This window comes from Dipteris shenzhenensis, chromosome 14, assembly GCF_047967505.1.
Source record: "Dipteris shenzhenensis isolate YYH24624 ecotype China chromosome 14, Dip_SZ_1.0, whole genome shotgun sequence".
NCBI classification, from domain to species: Eukaryota; Viridiplantae; Streptophyta; class Polypodiopsida; order Gleicheniales; family Dipteridaceae; genus Dipteris; species Dipteris shenzhenensis.
The window spans coordinates 15,062,838-15,076,694 of NC_141609.1; the positions used below are offsets into that span (position 1 = coordinate 15,062,838).

A 13,857-nucleotide genomic window follows, 5' to 3' on the forward strand; every position below is an offset into this window, starting at 1 on the left:
AAGTCATTCATAGCTTGCTGGGCTAGGTTAAAGTCTATGTGTGTTTTGCAACAAAAACCATTCCTATCTTTGAATTTCCTGACGTACCAAGGCTTACAATGCTCAAAGCTCCTTTACCCAATTGAAATGTCCGGATTCTAATCCATAAACTTGAGATACAACTCTGTCAGCTACTGCCCTGCTGACCCAACATGCGGGAACAACAGAATAATGAGCCCCCTTTTTGCTACTACTAAAAGAATACAAAATACAATGAAGTAAAACAAATTTCAACCACCGTGTTAGTTTAGGACAGTCACAATTTCAATCATCGAGCTAGTTTAGGACACGTTTAGGACAGTCAACCATCGGGATGGTTTAGGATAGTCAACCACCGAGATGGTTTAGGACATGTTCAAGACAGTCACAATTTCAACCACCGGGATGGTTTAGGACACTGTCACTGTTGAGATATTGAGCTCCACTCGTGATATGCTAGGGTGACTGTTATGCATTTATGTCACCGACTTGTTAGCTGCAGATGCGATTGGTACACCGCCCATGAATAATAGCTGGATGACAACTATCTTTATGTACTCTAGTTAGTGGCTCAGTTAGTATGCCACCTTAGTTAGTTGAGTTTGGTTTGAGACCCACATATAGGGTTCGCCTATTCTTTTGTACTTAGAGTTCTTTTGGCTTTCACAACTAAGAAGAGGAAAACTGTTTTCAGCCTCCACCTTTGTGTATATTCCCCCATTGTGTATGTGCGAAAGCTGCAAGTGAGACTCCTTCCTTCTCTCCCACTCTCTTCACATGGTATGAGAGCTCGGTTCGTGTTAAGGAGTTCAAGAAAGCAAACCAAGTTTGCAGTGTCCTAGTAAGAGGATCAATGTTCCTTTCCTTTTCTTTCGAGTTTGGGAGCAAATCTCTACCGGCAGCATAGCCGGAAAGTACAAGAGTGCACTGTCTCAGATTGGGATGCCTTTTGCGGTGTGACAAGAGGGCAGTATATGCTACGGGTAAGGGTAAAGCCCTCGGTGAAATTATTTTTTTGATCCGAGGCCATTTCAGGGCCCGCCGTTTTGGTGGTGGAAGTTTTCTACAGGCACTCAGGAAAGTGCCCTCTTTTTGCTGTGCGACCATTGTTCTGCAGGTCGGTTAAAAGTTATCGCAAAAATTACATTGTATGCCTATGCTCAAAGATATTGGGAGTGATAGAATCATTCTTATTGCCTGTTGATGCATAATCGTCACTAGGAAGTGATTGTGTGGTCAAATACCACTCTCGTCACTTTTGTAGATTTGCCCTTATGAGGTAGAAGTGTTTTTTGTAGTGATAGAATATTTTGTAGTGTTTTGTAATGGTGTCTGATGCTCTTTCACAGATTGTCACTGAAAAGCTTGACAAGAACAACTTCCAAGCATGGAAGTTTAGAATGACGAATTTCCTTAAGGGAAAAGGCTATTGGGAGTTCATTAGTGGAGCTGAACAAGAACCAATTATTCCTAATGTTCCCAATCAATAGGAGTTGCAGGCATTTAAAGGTTGGCATGAGAGAGCCAGAAAAGTTATGTGCTGGCTGTCTATTAGTATTTCATATTCTATGATTGTGCATATTGAGGATGCAAGCAGGCCGAAGGAGGCGTCGGATACTTAAACAAAAATGTATAGCATAAATCCACAAGCCAGGAAAATGTAGCTCAAGCAAGAGTTGCATAATGTGCAAAGAGAAAATATGAGCATCAATGACTACCACATGAAGGTGAAGAAGATTGTAGATGCACTTCCTTCTATTGGGTCGCTAGTGAGGGATGATGACTTAGTTTTTATGACCTTGAATGGTCTAGGAAAGGATTATGCACAATTATGGACATCCATTGCCATCTGTGAGAATTTTCTTGATTTTGAGGAGTTGATTGCTCTTCTAATTTTTGAAGAGCAGAGAAATGGTGGTGCATCTTCTTCAGGAGGAACTTCAAAAGAAGCTGTCTTCTACTCAAATGTTGGAAGAGGTAGAGGCAGAGGTAGAGTAGGCCAATTTGGAGGTCATGGCAGAAATCAGAATATGTAGCAAATTCAAGAAAACCAGCCTATGGAGGAGGACGTGGTAACTTTAGAGGAAGGGGGATCCAAAGAGGTCGTGGTGGATGGCAGAGAGGCCAAAATGCAAACAATAATGTTGAATGCTGCTACTATGGTAAAATGGGTCATATGGTTAAAGACTACTATAAAAAGTAGAATTACATCATGACTGGAAAATTGTAGTAAGGCAATTATACATCCTCTAGGAGACAGGGTGATGATAGAAATGAGCATCTATTTATGGTGCAGCACATGACCAATTCTGTGACAAGTGCAGAAGAAAGCAATGATGTGTGGTATGTTGACTTAGGTGCATCAAACCACATGACAGGTTATGTAGAATGGATGCAGGATGCAAGGAAAATGGAAAGACCAGGATTTGTGGAGACTGGTGATGATACTACACATCCTATTGTGCAGATTGGTAAAATTCCTTTGTCTATGCAGGATGGAAAAAAGAAATACCTGTCTGATGTATTTCATGTCCCGAATATCACCAAGAACCTGGTTTCTGTTGGTCAATTGGTTGAGCAAGGCTTGTAGGTCAAATTTAATCCTAATGGATGCTTTGTTGAGGATATGAGAAATAAAGGTCGCTTGATAGCAAAAGGGAAGAAGAAGGGCAGGATGTTTACGTTGGATGCGGACATGCCTGACTTGAGTGCAGCAATGTTTGCACATGGGACCAGTGTAATTGCAGATATTGATATCTGGCATAAACACATTGGTCATGTTAATGTTCAACGACGTAAATTAATGCAGGCCCAAAATATTATTGTAGGATTGCCTAAGCTCAAGGTTGCAGAAATGCAGAAGGTATGTGATGCCTATCAATTTGAAAAATAGGCAAGGAAACCATTTCCTAGACATGTTCAAGAGAGTAAGAGGCCATTGGAATTAATCCACTCTGATGTGTGGACTACTAAAGCTGCATCTATCGGAGGCTATCATTATTTTGTCACTTTTATTGATGACTATAGCAGAAAAGTTTGGGTGTATTTTATGAAAAAGAAAAGTGAAGTGTTTGGGCATTTTAAAGCTTTTAAAGCTATGGTTGAAAAAGAAACAGGCCTGCAAATAAAATGCCTAAGGTCAAATGGAGGGGGAGAGTACCTCTCAAATGAGTTTGCAAGTTTCCTGTCGGAGCATGGCATAAAGCAACAATATTCATGCAGTCATACCCCACAGCAAAATGGACTTGTAGAAAGGAAAAATAGGCATATTGGAGAGGTATCTCGTGCCATGCTTAATGAAAAAGACTTACCAGATTATTATTGGGCTGAAGCAGTTGCTACAGCAGTCTACATAATGAACAGGACTCCCACTACAGCAATACATGGCATGACGCCAGAGGAGAGGTATACTGGTAGGAAACCAGATATTTCTCATTTGAAAGTTTCTGGTTGCTAGATGAGTTGAGATCCAAGTTGGATCCAAAAGCTGAGAAGTGCATCTTTATTGGTTATTCTCCATAGCATAAAGGGTATAGATGATATAACCCTTCTACTCGTAAGTTTACAATGAGCAGAGATGTTGTTTTTTATGAGATCAGCAGCTGGTATAAACCAATAAATGTGATTGATGATATAGATGCACAAAATGGTAATGTTGCACAGAATTCATAGCAGCAATCACAAAATATTAGTGGACCTGTAGTGTCCTCTAGGAGTGGTTCACATACTTCGCCATGGACAAGCAGATTGAGATCAAAAGGATCTCCTCAAAGCAATGCAGATAGTGGTATGCAAGTTTCACAAAAAGGAAAAGAGAAAGTATATCAGCCCATGGTTGATGTGAATGCATGTCACTCTTATGTGGATGGTGAATCCAGTGGCTCAGAACAGAGCCTTGATGATGAGTTGGGTATTCCTTTTGTTGTTACACTTGGAGTAAGGAAGACAAGGGATGTTTTGAGAGCACTTGGTAGTGAGCCTATTTTGCGCAGGTCTACCAGAGCTAGGTATCCTGTGGATAGGCTGAAATATGATGGATTTACAGCCATTCACTATGCCTATATGGTCAAAGTGATACATAAACTAGAACCCACTTCTTTTGAGCAAGCCATGGGAAAAGAAAAATGGGAGAAAGCCATGGATGAAGAAATGGATGCCTTGGAAGGAAATGCTACATGGCAATTGGTGCCTTTGCCTAAAGACAAGAATGCAATTGGTTGCAAGTGGGTTTATAAGGTGAAGCACAATGTAGATGGTTTTGTGAATAGATACAGGGCAAGATTAGTTGTCAAGGGGTATGCATAGACATATGGCATTGATTATGAAGAAACATTCAGTCCAGTTGCAAGGATGGCAACTATAAGAACAGTCATTGCTATGGCTGCATCAAAGGGATGGTTTTTACATAAGATGGATGTAAAGAATGCTTTCTTGCATGGTGATTTGCAAGAAGAGGTCTATATGGAGCAGCCACCAGGTTATGTTCATGCTGTTCATCCTGAGTTTGTTTGCAGGTTGAAGAAATCCTTGTATGGCTTGAAGCAAGCACCTAGAGCATGGTCTGACAAGATAGGACAGTATCTTGTCACTATTGGATTTCAGATTTTCAAGGCAGATTTCTCACTTTATGTGAGAAAAACAGAGAAAGGCATTATGCTCCTTGTCATTTACGTTGATAATTTGATCATCACAGGTGATATTGATGAAGATATCCTTCATGTGAAAATGCTATTGAAGCAGAAGTTTGAGATGAAGGATTTGGGAGAGCTGCGTTACTTCTTGGGTATTGAGGTGATTAGATCCACAAGTGGGATATGGCTCTTGCAGAGGAAGTATGGATTGGACATGCTGTTGAAATATGGGATGATAGGTTGTAAGCCTATTTTAGTTCCTTTGGAGCAGAATGTGAAGTTGAGCAAAGATGCAGGTGAGCTTCTGGAAGACCCTACTATGTACAGATGCATAGTAGGAAGTTTGATTTATATGACTATTACCAGGCTAGATTTGAGCTATGCTGTTGAGTTGGTAAGTGAGTGTATGAAGGCTCCAAGGAAACCGCATTTGGATGTGGCTAGATGCATATTGAGGTATGTGAAGTCCACATTGTAGTATGGACTATTTTATGAGACTAGGGTTCGGATACAGTTGCATGGATACACTGATGCTGATTGGGCTGGTAGTATTTCTAATAGGTGATCTACCAATGGATATATGTCCTCTTTTGGGAGCATTGTAGTCACTTGGAGTAGCAAGAAATAGCCTACAGTTGCCTTGTCGAGCACAGAGGCTAAGTACAGGGGTGCAGCAATGGCTGCATGTGAGGTAGCTTGGTTGCGTAAGCTACTTTATGATATGCATCAGTCTACAGATGGGACAATTGTCATTTATTGTGACAACATGAGCAGTATACACTTGGCAAATAACCCAGTCTATCATGCTAGAACAAAGCACATTGAGGTGCATTATCACTATGTGCAGGAGAAGGTTTTAGTAGGTTTTATTGATCTAGTTTATGTCAACACAGAGGATCAGGTAGCTAACATATTCAGAAAGGAATTGGGTGCAGAGAAGCTGTGCAAGTTTAGAGACCTGCTTGGTGTGTAGGAATTGGGATTGAGCTCGAGGGGGAGTGTTGACATATCGAGCTCCACTTGTGATATGCCAGGGTGACGGTTGTACATTTATGTCACCGACTTGTTAGCTACAGATGCAGTTGGTACACCGCCCATGAATAATAGCTGGATGACAACTATCTTTATGTACTCTAGTTAGTGGCTTAGTTAGTATGCCACCTTAGTTAGCTGAGTTTGGTTTGAGACCCACATATAGGGTTCACCTATTCTTTTGTACTTAGAGTTCTTTTGGCTTTCACAACTAAGAAGAGGAAAACTATTTTCAACCTCCACCTTTGTGTATATTCCCCCATTGTGTATGTGAAAGCTGCAAGTGAGACTCCTTCCTTCTCTCCCACTCTCTTCACATCATAGCTTCAACCACTGGGATGGTTTAGCCTGACGGTCTCAACTTCACATATTAGACAATAACAAGTATATTGCTTTTCATTTCTGAATTTCACCATTAGAAAATAGTGATATATTATTTTTTATTTTTGAATTTCACAATTTAGCAATGGTGTATGACCTGAGTAGCAAGAAATTAAATTTAATGAATTTAGATACTAAGAAACACAATAATTTCAACCATCAGGCTGGTCAATAACTAATGTCTGTACAACCACGCTAGTTCAGGATAATCACATAACTAGTGATTGAGCTAAAGCAGCCATAGTTGCATGATGTTCCAACCATCAGGCTGGTTTAGTAAAATAACAATATATTGTGAAATATATTGCTGTTAATTTTTGCTCAACCATGCCACCAGGCTGGACAACAACTAATGTCTATTCAACCACGCTAGTTTAGGACAATCACATAACTGGCGATTGAGCTGAATCAGTCTACGATTGCATGATGTTCCAACCATCGGGTTGGTTTAGGACAATCACATTTAGTCCAAGCATGGTTTAAGAAATGAAACAAGTAAACTATCCCAAAGATCAATCACAAACAACCACCAGGCTGGTTTAGGTACCACTGACCTACGTTGTATCTAGCGTGTGTATGATGTGCTCCTCAAACACCTTGCATCATGTACGCTTCTTACAGATGTCCTTTCTATTTGGAGAAACTCTCATATTTTCGTGCCAAAACATCATCATTGTAGCAATGACTTCTGCACTTAGGCTCTCTCTCCTTTTGTTGCGTTCTATTGAAGCCCACATACTTCTCGGATCGGGATGATCATGCATTGCTTCTGCTCTATGTTCAATCGTTGGAGCCACATTGGTCCTTTTGATTGACAAAATCTTCTACATTGTGTACCCAAGCCATTTTTGCTTTGTTTCAGGGGACACCAACATAGCTAATGTCGCCCTCTTTGCAGCTAGTTGATCTAAGTTGTGCACCCCTTTCACTTTTTGTAGGCCATTTCTTAGGTTAGAGAGCATCGCCTCTTAGGCATGCATCTCTTGAGGTGTTGGTAGGGTTGTTACTCTACAAACTTTAGGGTATAGGCTAAAGCTTGTGAAGACTCGAGACTAGTAATCACTTGAATGGCTTGATGTTGCTACCTCGAATGCTCCCACCAATCGTGACACCACAGCTCGTGTTCTTCACTCCGATGGCAATGATCAAATGCATGCATCTGCAACCGCTTCTTGCTACTACTCTGCAAGGAGTCTTCTTTCTTCTTGTTGTTTCTCCCTTTGCAGACGTTGCAAAAGTGTCTTTCGTTTTGCTGATTCGATACCGTGCCCGTGCTTTCCTCGACCCGCATTCTAGTCCTTATGCCTTGACCTAGCTTTTCAGCTTTCATGTCTTGCATCCTCTATCTGATTCTCTTGCAAGCCATGGCGAGCTGCATATTGCCATTGACGCCATGGCCACGATCAGTCTAGAATAGACCAAAGTCTGTGCAAGGTCGCGTCGAGGTGCCTGTGGGTTGCAGGGCGTTTGTAGGGCGGGGGCAGATTGCAGGTACTTAATCTCCTAAGAATTGATGGGAGGGAGGTGTGAAAATTCAAAATTCGTGGGAGTAGTGAAATTTCAGCTGTCAGTTTCCCCCCCTCCGGCGATACACATCAACAGACTTGGATATCCCAAACAAGTGCAATGTGGCCTAAAATGCTTCAAAACACAAATAGGCCAAAGGGCATGCTATCAGACAAGTGAAGCTGTGTATTATTGAATGCAATGACCTTTGGCATGCTTATGAGCCATATAGCAAGCAAGTGCATGGAAAAAGAAACAATTCAAAATTGTAAATAGTGTTGGATTTATTAAAATATATTTGCACATGAACAAATTGCACTTTCCTATTGTAAAGTTGGCCGCTAAATCCTATCGTCCCTTTAAAATTTTAGAAGGTATCAATGATAGTGCCTATTGGTTAGAATCAATGCCACATTGGAAAATTCATAATTCTTTCCATGTGCATCTTTTGAAACCTTTTCATGGAAACGCACCAATTTGCCTTGTTGTTGAGGAGGCACCTTTTCTTCAAGGAGAGACCCATATATTAGAGCCTGACTGTATAATTGATACACAAATCATTGAGGCAAGACATGGAAATTTGTATCCCATTTATCTTGTTACATTCAAGAACCACCCTGTAGAGGATGCCAAATGGATGCCCGCAATATATTTTTGCGAGTACCCCGATTTGTTGACTACCTTTATGTCACACAATTGAGGAAAATTGCGATATCAAGCAAGAGGGATGTTATGAGAATTGGGATTATCCCAATATTTTTTAATCTTTCAGTATTTAGTTGTGGGATCTAGCGTTTGTTTGTATGAGTGTGTAGCAGTGTGTGCACACCACTTATACAATGAGTGTGTAGCAGTGTGTACACCACTTGTGTGACGAGCGATGGTATGTGTAGCACTGTGCACCATCCATACCCATTGCTGGATATATATGGCTATATCCATATGAGTGTGTAGCATTGTGTGCACCACTTACGCAATGACGGTATGTGTAGCAATGTGTGCACCATCCATTTGATTTTATGCATGTGTAGCAGCATGTGCACCATGCGATGGTATGTATCGAATGTGTGTGTGCACCATCCATCTATGATTTGTTAATTTTGCATCGCTTAAATGCTGAAAGATTGAATAAGATTGGTGAGTGTTTCCAAGGTTTCTTATGCTTGAAATATTTGCATTATTTATGGATGATGTGGATTCAGGGGAAGAGTAACTAATCGGGCGATGGCTATTGGCGGCAAGCATTTTTGTGCGCATAAGGCACAACCAGTGATGTAGGTCCAATAAACAAGGCTTACTTCAGAAAGCCTAGTTTTTGAAATTACAAATGCTCATGTACATATTGTAATAGCTTGCCTTTTCTAGAAATAGAGTTTGCTTTTCCCACTATAGTTAATATGCTTAGGCTAAGCCTCTAATGTGTGTGTGGCTTTCGTTCATGGAGGAGAGGTACATGAGCTTGTATTAGTTGCTGCTCGAAATTCTGGAATCAATCAAATACATAGGAGGTGGAAGAAGAGCACCACTCCTATGGGGGGGAGATTGCACTTAGCTCACTTGTCTTCTTTTTCATTTGTGAGCTTTGAAAGATCATGCATATTCTTGTGTATAGCTCTCGCTGTGTTTTTCGATGATTTGCAAAATCTGAGTGATTCTCATTGTAGCCTGTGCTTGTGTGACATTGATATTGCATCTATCATTTTCATCCCATTCAACTTGCGGTACTTGTCATCTATGTCTTTGTCTTCATCAACATGAAAGAAACCACCTTTCAATCCACCAACACAAAAGATGATTCTATGTTTCACTCTATCATCACTTACTTGATAGAACTTAATTGAAGTGTAGAGACCAATTGTGGCACTATTGGAGATACACTACATTTGTGTAACACTTCTATCATAAATTCTGTTGGGCCACTATTCTCCATATTCTCTACCTTCCCAGAGTTGCAAGTTGGAGCTTAACCTCCCATATTTCCTACAGCACATAATAGATCTGCTTCTACGGGGTTTGACTTTGATCCTCTATTTTTGAACATTTGCATAGGAAGAAGGCAATGGGAGGGCTACAATGGTCAAGTAAGAGACCTTGCTGGCTAGGGAGTCGAAGCAAAGGTTTTAACCTTCAAAAATTCCATGGTGGCTTGTGTGGATTGGGCGCCCCTTTGCTAAAACTAATCCATGAATTGGGCTAGGAGTTCAATCCAACTCAGGGTTAGGGAAGAGAGAAAGAACCTTTGAAATGAGCAGAGAAATTGAGGTGGCTAAGTTGAAATGGTGGATGAGGATGAGATGGAGCCAAAAGAAAACTAAAGTGAAGCTTGTTGGAGCATGAGACGATGCACTTAGACGTAGGAGTTTAGAAACTTAGAAACTTAGGGTGATGAGTTGAAGATGAGGTGAAGATTGAAGAGCTAAAAGCATGCGACTTAGGCAATAGCTAAAGCAGAGGCCGAGCAAAGATGAGGTTGAGTTGAGGCGGGAGCTCTAGATAGGTGAGGGGCTGTGTGAGAGAGAGAGAGAGAGGGGGGAGGGGGGGGGGAGGGGGTGATGATTGCAACAACTGTGCTAATTGCAACCACTGTGCTAGTCGCAGTCATCACGTTGGTTGCAAGTGGGCTTAGTTGGAAACCACCACCAGGATCAGAGAGTCAAGCGCCTGACTCTCCATTTGGGTCAATTGTTTTGTTCGTATTTCTTTGCAGATGATTTTGTTGCTTTGGCTCAAGAGGACCAAGAGAATTTGTTGAAAACTTTTTTAATGTTTTGAAGGGTTTCTGTTAAGTTTCTCGATCGACGTGTATTTAGGGACTTCTGCCCTCCAGGTTGATTTGATAGCCTACATTGACTCACTTGCTATTAATTGGGTGGGAAGAGGGAGTATCATTCGATACCTTGGTGCCTCGTTAGGGTTGGGTCTCACCTAAAGCATATATTTGAGTGGTTAGAGAAGTTCCAAGAGAAATTCTGCGGTTCGTAGTAGGAAATGGGCGTGGGGCGGAATGCCAGCTAGAATTTTGATTGTACAACACACACTTGCAGCTACGTCTACTCTAGATTGACATATTTCTCATGTGCTTTTTATGGGTTGAATAATGGAGTAAGAGAGGGGTTCATTATATTTTGTGGGATGCCTTGAAGTTGCCTAAGCCTAAAGGCAGATTAGATACACTTGATGTGGGATCTAGAAATATGTTCTTATGTGTAAGTGGTAACCAAAGTTGTTTACAAACTCCTCTACATGGGTGGCAGTCTCAAGGTGGTTCGTAGAGAAGGGTAAATACTACATGATCTTGGCTCTTGCGCTTTGCGAGAGATCAAAAGAAAAACGATTCTGATTTCTTTTGGAAAGGTCATGATGGCCTAAGGGGGGATGCTAGTTTATGTGAAAGTATCTACTAGAGCAGGGCAATCATGTTTGGTGGATAAGCATTACCTAAGTTGGATGTCTCTTGGTTGGTATGATCGTGTGTGCACATGTTCCCCTTGGAGGTAATAGGTTCAAAGACTCTTTCTAGCTTGATGAGAGCTTCAAACAAGCAAACTCTTACTTTTCTTGGAAAGGCCATGATGGCCTAAGAGAGTTGCCTAAAGTATCCGGTGGAGCAAGGCAATCATGTTGATGGCAAACCATTGCCTATGTGGGAACTCTCTAGTGCTCGCAATCTCCAGTTGGATCTCTCCAAGGGGCTTGAAGGTGGTGGAATAAGTGAGTACCTATACTTGATTAATATATATTGTCATTGTGGAGGCTTGGAGAGGTGGTGACATTGAGCAAGGCCATGGAAAATGTGTTCTATAGGCCATTTGTGCCTCAAGGGTATTTTGGTGTGGGCTTTCAATTTCCATGGGATTTGAGAAGACTTATGACTATTGGGTAAATCAGGCGTCTAGTGAGTATGTTAAGTCTCTCTTACGGAAGATTGTGCACAACTAGCTCCTAGTCAAAGTTGCGTTCGATGTGTGGTTTGGTTGTGCAATCTTCGAGCGCCTTCTATTTTGGAGCTATCCAATTCAAGGGGTGTCTGGAGGATGCTGAAGGAGCTATGAGAGAGTCTAGCTTAATGATGGCAGTTGTCCTAATAGTAGCCCGTGTTCATTAGATATCCTCACGGATTCACCTCTAGTGTAGCATCCATCTTGCCACTCCAAAGGGTGCAGTGATTGTAGCAAACTATGGGAAAGAGAATAACTCTCTACACAAAGGTCGTCACACCAAAGATTGCGTGTAGGGCCGAAAGTGTGAAATCCTTGGTTGGTTGATTTTAGTTTTTAAAAAAAAGGGAAGAGAAAAAGAGGCAAATATTATTCCGATGGTGAATGAAGAGCCTTACTTAAACCCATTGAATCCTTAAAAAATGTACCATGGGCTAATATTTACAACTTTGCATACCCCATTCGCATAAGCCAACTCATAAATCCAATAAAGTGCAAATAATTTTTAATTCTACAACATTCATTGTCCTACTTTAATATCTATAATATGCAAGAGTGAAGCTTACATATTTCAATATTACTTGGGGCAAAGGGATTCCCATTAAACACCATGCCAATAATCCTCAATGCTCTCCCCCTGCATTTGCGCATCCATTTAATGAGCTTCTGCCCCATTAGCGTAAGCCAGCTCATAAATCCAATAATGTGCAAATAATTTTTAATTCTACACAACATTCATCGTCCTACTTTAATATCTAAAATATGCAAGAGTGAAGCTTACATATTTCAATATTACTTGGGGCAAAGGGATTCCCATTAAACACCATGCCACTAATCTCCAATGCTCTCCCCCTGCATTTGCGCATCCATTTAATGAGCTTCTGCCCCGTTAGGATACGCCAACTCATCCATTTAATTCTACAACATTCATTGTCCCACTTTAATATCTATAATATGCAAGAGTGAAGCTTACATATTTCAATATTGCTTGGGGCAAAGGGAATATTCCCATTTAACACCATGCCAATAATCCTCAATGCTCTCCCCCTGCGTCTGCGCATCCATTTAATGAGCTTCGTAGACTTAAATCCATTGAATCCTTGAAAATAGTACCATGGACTCATATTTCCAACTATTTAATGAGCTATGAGTATACTATAAATTTTTCTTTTTTGCTGACTTCTAGAGGGGGGGTTTCAACCCTCAAAGCTTTAAGTATCCTTAAATCCATTGAATCCTTGGAAATAGTAGCACGGGCTAATATTTGCAGCTCTGCAAACCCCATTAACGTAAGCCCATCATTAGTCCAAACAAAGGAAATGCAAATAACTTTCAATTCTACACTACAATCATTGTCTTTCATATCCATCATACACGAGTGAAATGTACATGTTTCAAAAACTACTCGAGAGGATTCCCATTGAAAACAACAATGCCAATAATCCTTGATGCTATCTCACTTCATGTGCACATGTATTTAATGAGTCCAAATAAAACGCATTTAAGAGTACAAAGACTAAATATGCCACAAACTTAGGGACACCCAATCTTTTCCCCCCACAACAATTGTGTTACTATACTTCCCACATGCTTCACACCTTATGCAATACGAGATTACCCCTCTTTTCTTCTCTTTTAGAGATTAAAGAAAGAGAGAGAATGTATTGGTGGTAGTCTACTCCAATTTAAAAGCACAAGGACATGAAAATCCGAAAGAAAACCCACTCGACTAATTAATCGAATTTCCTAATTTTAAAATAACGGGGACAACTAATTAATCGATCGAATTTCCTAATTTTAAAATAGAAGGGACAACTAATTAATCGAATTTCCAATTTTCAAATAATAACAGGGTACATACACAGTAGTCTCGACACCTTGATAAGAATTCACCCCCCGTTACTGCTAGCTACAGGGAAGGAGTCGACGAAAGAATTCAAAGAACTTTTTGAAGATCGGTACATATCCACAGAGTCGGGGGTTTAAGTACAGAAGGACGCTAGCTGCTAGATAGAACCCAGTGGGCGGGTCACGGGATGTACAGCTCGTCACTACAAATAATAGAGGATCGTGTAACATTGGACATACAGGGTTAAAGAAAACAGTAGGAAAGGTAAACATGAAAGAAATACAATCAATGAATGATACAATCCGCAGCGACAGACAACGTTCTGATGCTCATTTCTCGTCTTCCCTGGGATCATCAGCGGCATGAACCCTCCACCCAAGAGGGGCGGTGTCAGGAGACGGTGGCCGATTCTGCAGCCGGTTCGGGAGTAGACTCAGCAGCTACTTCATCCTTCTCAACCACTTCGACACCCTCAACTGAAGCTGGTGCTTCCTCTGACGGA

The 13,857-nt window shown here is 41.0% G+C and overlaps 1 protein-coding gene across 1 annotated transcript in view; it reads right to left on the reverse strand.

Annotated features, from left to right (window-relative positions):
• Positions 1-13,340: 13,340 nt before the first annotated feature.
• Positions 13,341-13,857, reverse strand: part of LOC147894240 (plasma membrane-associated cation-binding protein 1-like) — a 2,048-nt gene continuing 1,531 nt past the window's right edge. Inside the window, exon 4 of the mRNA XM_087385235.1 lies at positions 13,341-13,857. This exon is cut by the window's right edge and continues 259 nt beyond it. Within this exon, the coding sequence (XP_087241361.1) occupies positions 13,746-13,857 (112 nt within the window). The 3' untranslated portion in view covers positions 13,341-13,745.